Source organism: Aotus nancymaae, unplaced genomic scaffold (genome assembly GCF_030222135.1).
Source record: "Aotus nancymaae isolate 86718 unplaced genomic scaffold, 86718_ANA_hifiasm-v0.15.2.pri h1tg000014l, whole genome shotgun sequence".
Taxonomy (NCBI): Eukaryota; Metazoa; Chordata; class Mammalia; order Primates; family Aotidae; genus Aotus; species Aotus nancymaae.
The window spans coordinates 36429538-36441569 of record NW_026988425.1 but is presented as its reverse complement, the minus strand read 5'-3'; the positions used below and the strand labels follow the sequence as shown (position 1 = coordinate 36441569).

General features: G+C 39.2%; 1 protein-coding gene across 1 annotated transcript in view; it reads left to right on the top strand.

Moving 5' to 3' along the window:
• Positions 1-12032, top strand: part of NUP155 (nucleoporin 155) — a 76525-nt gene that overhangs the window by 43927 nt on the left and 20566 nt on the right. The window contains exons 19-22 of the mRNA XM_012460013.2: positions 352-418; positions 2840-2955; positions 8381-8475; positions 11861-11991. Coding sequence (XP_012315436.1) covers positions 352-418; positions 2840-2955; positions 8381-8475; positions 11861-11991 — 409 coding nt within the window. The remainder of the gene's footprint in view (positions 1-351; positions 419-2839; positions 2956-8380; positions 8476-11860; positions 11992-12032) is intronic.

The following is a 12032-nucleotide window of genomic DNA, read 5'->3' as shown; positions in this document are numbered from 1 at the left end:
CATGCCTGGTATATATTTCTCTTAGATTTTAGATGTATGATTTCATTCATCTCATTTGCTTTAAAATGTGAAACAGTACAGAGCCCCTTTGTAAATTTCCTGTTTACAATTTATTATACAGAGCCTTTTGATATTCTTCAGCAATATTTCATTATCTGAAAAACTTAGGTACGTCAGGTATGAAAATTTCCTAGTATTCCATTCTTCTAGATAGCTTAGTAAAAAATGTTAAATGAAACAATTGCTAAGTTTTAAAAACTGAATAAAGCCATTAAGTTCCTAGAGAAAGAAATTTATTGTAATTTGTTTTTATTCATTTACAGTACAATCATTAAACATTTTTTGTTCCAGAAATATTTGGGACGCAAGCTTAGTTGTGGAGAGAACATTCAAGAGTGGCAACAGAGAGATCACTGCAGTAAGTGTGTATAATATTACTCTGTTATTTGTATGTAACCAGTTGATGGTATAAATGTTTAGATTGTTTCATGTTTCTTAATATTACATAAATAAGATGGCAATGGTTATTCTTTTTTTTTTTTTTTTTTTTGAGACAGGGTCCTGCTCTGTCACCCAGGCTGGAGTGCAGTGGCCCAATCTTGGCTCACTACATCCTCCCCTGGGGTCACGCGAGCCTCCCACATCAGGCTCCTTGAGTAGCTGGAATTATAGGTGTGCGCCACCATGCCTGGCTAATTTTTTGTAGGCATGGGGTTTCACCTTATTGCCCAAGCTGGTCTCAAACTTTACTCAAGCAATCCAACTGCCTTGGCCTCCCAAAATGCTAAGATTATAGGCAGTGGGGGTGGGGGACAACGCCTGGCAGGTTATTCTTTTATGTATGTTTGCGTTCTTGACCAACAAACTGCTTACCTTCTGGTTTAAATCTCATCTCTAACATTGATTAACTGTCTGAACATGAGTAAATTACTTAACATTTCGGAGCCTGCTATGGTAAAATAAGGGGAGTAATATATCTCCCTCATAAGGTTGTCATGAGGGATAATTCGAGCAACTTAATATTGCTCAGAATTTACTGTTTAATACTTTGACATATGTATGAGCAAAAACTCCATGGACCCAGCACTAATTTCCATGAATTTTTGTACTTTACAGACTGCTCCCCACCCCACCACCTAAACAGAGTTTTGCTCTTGTTACCCAGGCTGGAGTGCAATGGCATGATCTCAGCTCACTGCAGTCTCTGCCTCCCGGGTTTAAGCGATTCTCCTGCCTCAGCCTCCCGAGTAGCTGGGATTATAGATAGGTGCATGCCACCAGACCTGGCTAATTTTTTGTATCTTTAGTAGAGACAGGGTTTTACCATGTTAGCCAGCCTGGTCTCAAACTCTTGACCTCAGGTGATCTACCTACCTTGGCCTCCCAAAGTGCTGGGAGTACAGGCATGAGCCACCATGCCCGAGCCAAAATGTTTTCTTAAAGCAGTCTGTGACCGGGCGCGGTGGCTCAAGCCTGTACTCCTAGCACTTTGGGAGGCCAAAGCAGGTGCATCACTTGAGACCAGAAGTTCAAGACCAGCCTGGCCAACATGGTGAGACCCCCATCTCTACTAAAAATGCAAAACAGCCAGGTGTGGTGGTGGACGTCTGTAATTTCAGCTACTCGGGAAAATAAAAAGAAAACATTTTGTAGAACTTTCTATCATCATAATTTCAGGTAGTGAAATTTTTTTCAAAAATCTGGAGTATGAACACAACTCATTTTAAGCCTTTTTTCTTTTTAAAATGAAAAGATACCAAATATATATATATGTTTATTTTATTTGTTTATTGTTTGTTTGAGATGTAGTCTCACACTGTTGCCCAGGCTGGAGTGCAATGGTGCTATCTCAGCTCATGCAACCTCCACCTTTTGGGTTCAAACAATTCTCCTGCCTTAGTCTCCCAAGTAGCTGGGATTACAGATGCCCACCACCATGCCCAGCTAATTTTTGTATTTTTAGTAGAGATGGGATTTCACCATGTTGGTCAGGCTGGTCTTGAACTCCTGACCTAGTGATCCACCTGCCTTGGCCTCCCACAGTGCTGGGATTACAGGCATGAGCCGCAGCTTCCAGCCTCAAATACATTTTTAACTGTGATGCTTCTAAAGTTCACTGGCTGGGCATGGTAGTCCATGCTTGTGACTCCAGTGCTTTTGAAGGCTTGAACCCAGGAGTTCAGGACCAGCCAGGGCTACATGACCAGATCCTGTTTTTACAAAATAAGATAAAAATTAGTCAGATGTGGTAGCATGTGCCGGTAGTTCCAGCTAATTGGGAGACAGAGACTGGAGGATAACTTGAGCTTAGGAAGTAGCGGCTGCAGTAATATATGATCCACACCGCTGCACTTCAGGGCAAGTACGAGACCTTGTCTCTCAAAAAAAAAAAAAAAAAAAAAAAAGTTCAAGTTTCTAAGAATAAGAATGTGTTTGCCTAACACAGTATGTGATTCCATTTATATGAAGTTTAAAAACTTGCAAAATTAATCTATATTGGTAAGAGTAAGAAAAGTAGTTACCTCAGAGGTGGGATGACTGATGACTACAAAGAAACATATGAAACTTTCTTGGGTGTTGGAAATTGACCATACAAAAATGTAAAAATAATCAAGATATTTGCTTAATATTTGTGTTTTACTGTATGTAAATTATGCATCAGGATTACTGGCAGGAGATGCAATATGTAGATATTCTTTAGTCAGGTCAACAGGTGTGAATTCATACAAGAAAGAACTTTATTGTTTATAGACATATCACTTCAAAATTAAAATTGTTTATATTATAACTATACAGAGGATGTGTTTTTAAACTTTTGAAAATTCTTTCATTTTTACAGATCGAAAGTAGTGTTCCCTGCCAACTGCTAGAGTCAGTGCTACAAGAACTAAAGGGTTTGCAGGAATTTCTAGACAGAAACTCCCAGTTTGCAGGAGGACCATTAGGAAATCCAAAGTAAGAATAAATAGGGCTTATTAATTCACTTTTTTTCTTTTCATTGTATTTTTTATGATAATTTACATACTATAAAGTTATTTCTTTTAAAGTGTACAGTTTAGTGGTTTTTAGTGCATTTACAGTGTTATGCAACCATCACCACTGTCTAATTCTAGAACATTTTCATCGCACCAAGAAGAAACTCTGTGCCCATGACCAGCCATTACGATTCACAGACCTTCTCCCAGTCCCTGGCAACCACTAATCTACTCTCTGTCTCTACAGATCTGCCTATTCTGAATATTTATATAAATGGAAGTATGCGATAAATAACCTTTGGTGTCTGTTTCTTTCCCTAAGCATATTTTCAAGGTTTGAATGTTGTAGCATGTATTACTACATTGTCTCATTTCTCAGTTTATCAGTTAATAGATATTTGGGTTGTTTCACCTTTTTAGCTAGTAAGAATGCTGATATGAGCATTCCTGTGCAAGTTTTTGTGTGGACATGTGTTTAGGTGAACTCTTGCTCTGTTGCCCAGGCTGTAGTGCAATGGCGCCATCTTGACTCACTGCAACCTCCGCCTCCCAGGTTAAAGCAATTCTCCTGCCTCAGACTCCCAAGTAGCTTGGATTACAGGCGTGCACCACCACGCCCGGCTAATTCTTCTATTTTTAGTGGAAACAGGGTTTCACCATGTTGACCGGGCTGGTGTCTAACTCCTGATCTTGTGATCCACCTGCTTCGGCCTCCCAGCATGCTGAGATTACAGGCATGAGCTACTGTGCCTGGCCAAGAATAGACTTTTGGTTTTGGGGCCTTTTTTTGGAGACAGAATTTTGTTCTTGTCTCCCAGGCTGGAGTACAATGGCATAATCTCAGCTCACTGCAACCTCCACTTCCTGGATTCAAGAATTTTCCTCCCTCAGCCTCCTAAGTAGCTGGGATTACAGGTACCCACCAACATGCCAAGCTAGTTTTTATATTTTTCTTAGAGATGAGGTTTCACAGTGTTGACCAGGATGGTCTCAAACTCCTGACCTCAGGTGATCCACCATGCCTGGCAAAAACAGACATTTGTAAGCCTCTAAAATAATATGGACTTTTTATTGAAAAAAAAAACCACATTGCATTTGAGGAGTCACATCACTCCTTATAATTGTTAACAAGGTATTACAGTATGATCTTCTTAAAGCGTATGTAGGCCAAGAAGAGTGGCTCACACCTATAATCTCAACACTTTGGGAAGCCAAGGCAGGAGGATTGCTTGAAGCCAGGGCCACTGCAAAAACAAATAAATAAATAATGAAGCATACATAAGTATACAGTTATTTAAAAGCAAAAAATAGGGACTAATTAAGTATACTTTTATGTAACATTGTTCATACTTAGTATGTGTGTATGTGTTTTGTTTTTTTGGTTTTTTGGTTTTTTTCCTGAGACAGAGTCTTGCTCTGTCCAGGCTGGAGTGCAGTGGTGCAATCTCGGCTCACTGTAACCTCCTGTTACCAAGTTCAAGCAATTCTCTTGCCTCAGCCTCCTGAGTAGCTGGGATTACATGCGTGCACCACCACACCTGGCTAATTTTTGTGTTTTTAGTAGAGATGGGGTTTCTGCATGTTGGCCAGGCTGGTCTTGAACTCCTAACCTCAAGTGATCCACCTGCCTCAGCCTCCCAGCTGTAATTCCACCTGTAATCCTAGCACTTTGGGAGGCCAAGGCGGGCGGATCACCTGAGATCAGAAGTTCGAGACCAGCCTGACCAACCTGGAAAAACCCTATCTCTACTAAAAATACAAAATTAGCTGGGCACTGGGACACATGCCTATAATCCCAGCTACTCGGAAGGCTGAGGTAGGAGAATCGCTTGAACCCGGGAGGCAGAGGTTGCAGTGAGCGGAGATTGCAACATAGCACTGGGCAACAAGAGTGAAACTCCGTCTTCAAAAAAAAACAATAATCAGAATAATAAAAATAAATAAAGTGGTAAATATCTAGTATTTAGTTGTCTCCTGCAAAAGTTATGCCAGTTTCCTTTATTTTTAGTCTTTGGAACACTTTATCTTAAACAATATGTGGATTGATTTTGCCTTTGACTTTTTAAACCCAGTTTTAGATCTCTATCTTCTTTTAAGAGATAGGGTCTCACCCAGGCTAGAGTACAGTAGTACAATTACAGCACACTGCAGCTTTGACCTTCTGGACTCAGGCTATCCTCCCACTTCAGCCTCCTGAGTAGCTGGAACTACAGGCATGTGCCACCACACTCAGCCAATTTTTTACAGGGACAGGGTTTCGCGTTGCCCAGGCTGGTCTCAACCCCTGGGCTCAAGTGATCCTTTCACCTCAGCCTCTCAAAGCACTGGGATTACAGGCATAAGCCACCATGTGTGGCTGTCTTTATCTTTTAAGTAGGAGAATTTACCTCCTTCCCATTTTATTGGGATTAGTTAAAAGTGGTTTTTTGTTTTGTTTGGCTTGGCTTTTTTTGAGGCAGAGTCTCGCTCTGACACCCAGGCTGCAGTGCAGTGGGGCAGTCTCGGCTCACTGCAACCTCCACTCCCTGGCTCAGGCGATTCTCCTGCCTCAGCCTTCCAAGTAGCTGAGACTACAGCCCCATACCACCATGCCTTTCTAATTTCTGTATTTTTAGTAGAGACAGGGTTTCACCATGTTGGCCAGGCTGATCTCAAACTGCTGACCTCAGATGGTCCATCTGCTTCAGACTCCTGAAGTGTTAGGATTACAGGCGTGAGCCACTGCATCTGGCCTAGTTAAATGTTTTATTTTTTTTCTCCCCATCCTGAATTTGTGCTTTTTGTTTTCTTTCTTCCCTTTCCCATTTCCTTGTTGTATTAGATTGATCAGGCCTCTCTCTACCTTAAACACCAATTAAGAAATTCTACATAGGATTTTTCTTCCTCTACAAGTTAGTTTTAAATTCTAACAGACATACATCTCAGTCAACATTAATAATTTCACAAAATCTATTAAATTTCCTAGCCTTCTACTGCCATCCATCTCCCTCCAAATTATCTGGAATTTTACTTGTCAGATGTTTTTAGTTTTTTTTTGTTTTTTTTTCCCCTAACATTGTGGTCTTTTGTTAATACTCTAAGCAGTTCATTAAATCTTACCGTTACATCTGCAATTATTTGTAAATGTTCTAATCTACTTCTAATTTCTCTTAATTATTAATCTCTGGTTTTTAGCAGGGTTTTTTTTAATTGATGTTTCTTGAATTTTCACATATGCAGTCCTGTAATCTGCAAACAGAGATAGTTTTTCCTTTTCTAGCTCTACTTGCTTACTCCTCTCTGCACAAGCTAATCTCTCTCTCTCTTTATTTTTGAGGCAATCTTACTTTGTCATTGAGACTGGAGTGCAGTGCTGTGATCATTGTTCCCTGCAACCTCAAATTCAGCCTCCTGAGTAGCTGAGGCTACAGGCATGTGCTGCCACACCTGGCTGTTTTTTCCTTCTTTTTCTGAGGGATAGAGTCTCACTGTGTTGCCCAGGCTGGTCTCAAACTCTTGGCATCAAGTGATGCTCCCTCTTCAGCTTCCCAGAATGCTGGGATTACAGGCAGGCATGAACCACTGCATTCAGCCTTATTGAGGTGTTTTTTATTTTGTTTTTTTGAGACAGCATCTCATTCTTTTGCCCAAGCTGGAGTGCAGTGGCACCATCACGGCACATCGCTACTTTGACCTCTCAGCTTCAAGTGATCCTCCCTGCTCAGCCTCCAAAGTAGCTGGGACTACAGGCACATGCCACCATTCTCAGCTAATTTTTTTATTTCCTATTTTGGAGATTCAAGGTCTTACTGTGTTGCCTAGATTGATTTCACACTCCTGGGCTTAGGTGATCCTCCTGTCTTGGCCTCAAAAAATGCTAGGATTCTAGGCATGAGCCACCCACACCCAGCCCTTCTTGAATATGTTTAACGTATTCAGTAAGTGAGTTTGTCAAATGTTTAGTGCGTTTTACAGAGATGATCATATCATTTTCCCCTTAAATAATAGAATTTTATCAATACATGTCCTAATTTCGACCAACCCCTGGATTCCTGTAACATTAGTTTCATTGAGTATGGAAATTATTTTAACAAATTTTTGAGATCTACTTTATATACTACTAAATTCACTCATTTTAAATGTTCAGTTCAATGACTTTTAATACATTTATAGAATTGTGCAACCATCACCACAATCCAATTTTAGCACACTTCCATTATGTAGGAGACATACCCCATGTCCATTAGCAGTCACTTTCCATTCCCACTTCTTAGCCTCAGACACTTACTGATCTGCTCTATCTCTGTAGATGTGCCTATTCTTGACATGATATATAAACAGAATCATGCAGTATGTGATCTTTGAGTCTGGCTTCTTTTACTTAGTGTGTTTTGGGGGCTCATGTTTGAGATTTATGTTGTAGTATGTATTAATACTTTGTTCCTTTTTATTGCCCAATGAGTATGGGATTTTAAGATCATAGACCATTTCTTAGATCTTCGTATACACTTTAGACCGTTTTCTTCCCAAATCTTAATGTTTTAGGTGAAAAAGTGCATTACCTGTATGATTGTTTCCTTTGTAAGTGACTTAGTGTTTACTTTGAAAGTTTTTTTTTGCTTTTTTTCCCTTTGTCACTGAAATTCAAAATCACAACATGATGTCTTTACCTATATCTTCTTTACAGCTCTCAGCCTTTAGGATGAAATCTTGGCTTTGGTCAGTTTTCTTCTATTGTTTTTTATGTATTGTGGTACACATCGAGTGTCTTTCATCTGAACTGTTTGGAACCAGTAGTGTTTTGGCTTTCATGTTTTTTTGGACTTTGAAATATTTGGATTATACTTTGGTTGAGCATCCCTATTCCAAAAATTCGAAATTCAAAATGCTCCAGTGAGCATTTCCTTTGAGTATTGTGCTGATCTGCAAAAAGTTTCAGATTTGGGGGCATTTCAGATGTTAGATTTTTGTATTAGGGATACTCAATCTATATTTCTTCTGTCCCATTCTTTTTGGAGAATCATGTTAACTCTCTTGTATCTAACTTGTTTCTTCTCTTCCATAATTTCCTTCCTTTTCTCTTTTACTCCTTCTTTTTGCTTGATCTTTTTTCTTCTACAGATTAGGAAGTTTATAGCTGATGTTCTCAATCATTTAATTGATTTAATCTCAGCCATTTTAGGTAGCATCTGTTAGTCTGTCTCATAAATTTTTTCTGGCCATTGAATTTTTAATTCCAAGAATTCTTTCTTAAAATTGTCAATTTTTTTTTTCATGGCAACCAGCCCTTATGGTGTTGGTTGCCTGACCTTACGAATTATTTTTTTTAATTATCCATATTAAATGTTTGAATTATACTGTATAAGTATGTGTTATATCTCAATAAAGCTGTTATAAACACACATGTTCTGCAATTTCTGTTTCAGTACTGCTAAAGTGCAGCAGAGGCTGATAGGATTCATGCGTCCTGAAAACGGAAATCCCCAGCAAATGCAACAGGAGCTGCAGAGGAAGTTTCATGGTAAATTACTGCTTCTCATCAGTTAAGTGTAAATGATCCCAGTAAAATTGTATTACTTTAATAGGAAACAATGGACTTCTCTTAGTAAGATGTACTTTGTCTGTACACATATATTTGTAATGAAAATATCAGTGTGACTGGGTCCAGGGCTGGCGGCTTATGCCTGTAATACCAGCACTTTGGAAGCCTGAGTTAGGAGGATCACCTGTGCCTGGGAGATGGTGGTTACAATGAGCTGAGATCATGCCACTGCACTCCAGCCTGGGTGACAGAGTGAGACCCTGCCTCAAAAAAAAAAAAGTGTGATTGGGAAAGTAGGATAATATGGATATTGTATATTTCCCTAACTCTTTTCAGTATATACATTTTTGTTCCTTCCTCCATCAGAAAACATGATACACTCCTATTTCATTATTTTTTTTTATTGTGGTAAAATATATATATATATATAAAATAACATTTAACATTTTACTATTTTTAAGTGTACAGTTTAGTGGCATTCAGTATATTCATTTTATGTACCCATTACCAATATCCATCTCCAGAACTTTTCTCATCTTCCCCAAAATGGCACTCTGGGGTGGATGCAATGGCCCACGCCCGTAATCCCACCACTTTGAGAGACCAAGACAGGTGAATCACCTGAGGTCAGGAGTTTGAGACCAGCCTTGCCAACATGGTGGTCTCTACTAAAATACAAAAAAAATTAGCCAGGCATGGTGGCGCGTGCCTGTAGTCCCAACCGCTCAGGAGGCTGAGGCAGGAGAATCGCTTGAACCTGGGAGGCGGAGGTTGCAGTGAGCCAAGATCGTGCCACTGTACTCCAGTACTCCAGCCTGGCGACAGAGCCAGTCTCAAAAAAAAAAAAAAACAACTCCCCATTTTTTTTAACCCTATCCCAGGTCCCTGACAACCACCATTCTATCTGTCTCTGAATTTTACTACTCTGGGTACCCTATTATAATGAAATCAAATTTTTCATTTTGTGACAGGCTTATGTCACTTAGCATACTCTCCTTGAAGTTCATCCATGTTGTAACGTGTCAGAATTTTCTTCCTTTTTAAGACTGAGTAATTTCTATTGTGTGTATGTGTATATGTGCACACATACCACACTTCCTTTATCCATTCATCTGCTAGTAGATACTGAGTTACTTCCATTTTTTGGCTATTGTGAATAATGCTGTTATTAACATGGTTGAACAAATACAAATTAAAGTCTCTGCTTTCAGTTCTTTTGTGTATATACCCGGAAGTGGAATTGCTATAACATGTGGTTATAATATTAATTCTATCAATTTGTAATGAACTGTTATTTTTTTGATGAACTGCCATGCTGTTTCATAGCAGCTACAGCATTTTATTTTTATTTCTTTTTGAGATGGAGTTTTGCTCTTGTTGCCCTGGCTGAAGTGCAATGGTGCGATCTGGGCTCACTACAACCTCCACCTCCCTGGTTCAAACAATTCTCCTGTCTCAGTCTCGTGAATACCTGGGGTTATAGGTGTACGGCACCACACCCAACTAGTTTTTGTATTTTTAGTAGACACAAGGTTTCACTATGTTGGCCAAGCTGGTCTTGAACTCCTGACCTTAGGTGATCCGCCCACCTTGGCCTCCCAAAGTGCTGGGATTACATGCGTCAGGCACCGTGCCCAGTCAATAGAACTTTCTTAGGACTCAGCCATTTACTTTTGTCCCAAGCTACTGTCTTTCCTTCTCGGGACCCTAGATTTCTATTCATCGTTTCTGCAGATTCTTTTCTGTTGTCTTTTAAATTTTTTCTTCTTTCAAAAAAAAGTTGAAATTGTTTGCCTATCCTCTAATTTTGTTTTTGTTTTGCTCTGTTTTGTTTTGTTTTGAGACAGAGACTTGCACAGTTGCCCAGGCTGGAGTGAAATGGTGCCATCTCAGCTCACTGCAACCTCCACCTTCCGGGTTCAAGCAGTAATTGTGCCTCAGTCACCTGAGTCACTGGAATGACAGGCGTGTGCCACCATGCCTGGCTAATTTTTGTATTTTAGTAGAGATGGGGTTTTGCCATGTTGGCCAAGCTGGTCTCGAACTCCTGGCCTCAAGTGATCTGCCCACCTTGGCCTCTCAAAGTACCGGGATTACAGCCATGAGCCACTATGCCCAGCCACCATTTTGCAAATTTTTTTTCTGAGCCACTAATTATATTTCAGTATGGCTTTGAGATTGACATTGCTAAACATTGGTGAGGATTTGTACAAATAGGAGCATTTGAATTGCTGGCAGTTTATACTGAAATAACTGCTTTGGAGAGCAATTTGATCATATCTGGTAAAAGCTAAATGTATAATCTTAAAGGTGATAGTGTCATTTCTAGGTATATATCCTTAGAGGAATTTTTTTCAAACTTTTTCCAACAGTAAGAAACATATCTTACATGGCTGGGTGCAGCGGCTCACACCTGTAATCCCAGCACTTTGGGAGGCCAAAGCAGGCAGATCATTTGAGGTCAGGAATTTAAGACCAGCCTCTACTAAAAATACAAAATTAACTGTGGTGCATGCCTGTAATCCCAGCTACTCAGGAGGCCGAGGCAGGAGAATCACTTGAACCTGGGAGGCAGAGGTTGCAGCGAGCCGAGATCATACCACCCCACTCCCTCCTGGGTGACAGAGCGAGACTCCATCTCAAAAAAGGAAAAAGAAAGAAAGAAATATGTTTTACATCATGACTCAGATGTTTAAAACTATACATACAAACAGAAATAGATTTTCCTGAAATAATTCTACCTGTTTTATACTCTCTTATTTCTTTCTTTTTAAAATTCTTTTCTACTTTCTATATTTGAGGGGTAAGGGAAAAGTTATAATCACTAAATTGATTTAATGACTCACCAGTACACGATGATCTAGGGTTTAAGAAACTCAGTCCTAGCCTAACTTGACTATACTTTCTAGGAGATGTTCTTTAAGAATATTTATTGCATCACGTTTTAGTATCAAAACACTGGAAACAGTCTAATGTCCTCCAAGTGGAAAATGGGCTAAATTGTGGTATGCTTACATGATGGAACACTCAGCAGTGAAAATAAATACTCAGCAATGAAAATGTGAAAATAAACGCTCAGCAATGAAAATGCGAACATATAACTGAGTAGAAAAAGCGATGGTGTATTTGTTAAAAAATACAGCAATATTTTTATGGTTTATGTGTACATTCACAAACACAGAAGCATATACATATGTACATGGAGAAGATAAAAACATAAATACTACTGATAATCATGGTTGTCTATGATGGAGGCTGGGAGAAAAACAATGGAGATTTCAACCTTAACTATAGTTTTTATTTGAAATAAAGCAACTTAACCTATGTTATTTTATAATAATTTATAGTTTTGTTTTCTCATTAGAGGCTCAACTAAGTGAAAAGAGTTCACTTCAGGCAATTCAGCAGTTGGTTCGAAAATCATACCAGGCACTAGCTTTATGGAAACTTCTTTGTGAACATCAATTCACTGTCATTGTGGCAGAACTTCAGAAGGTAAGGTTTTTAAACTTTTTTATGATTATACTATTAATACT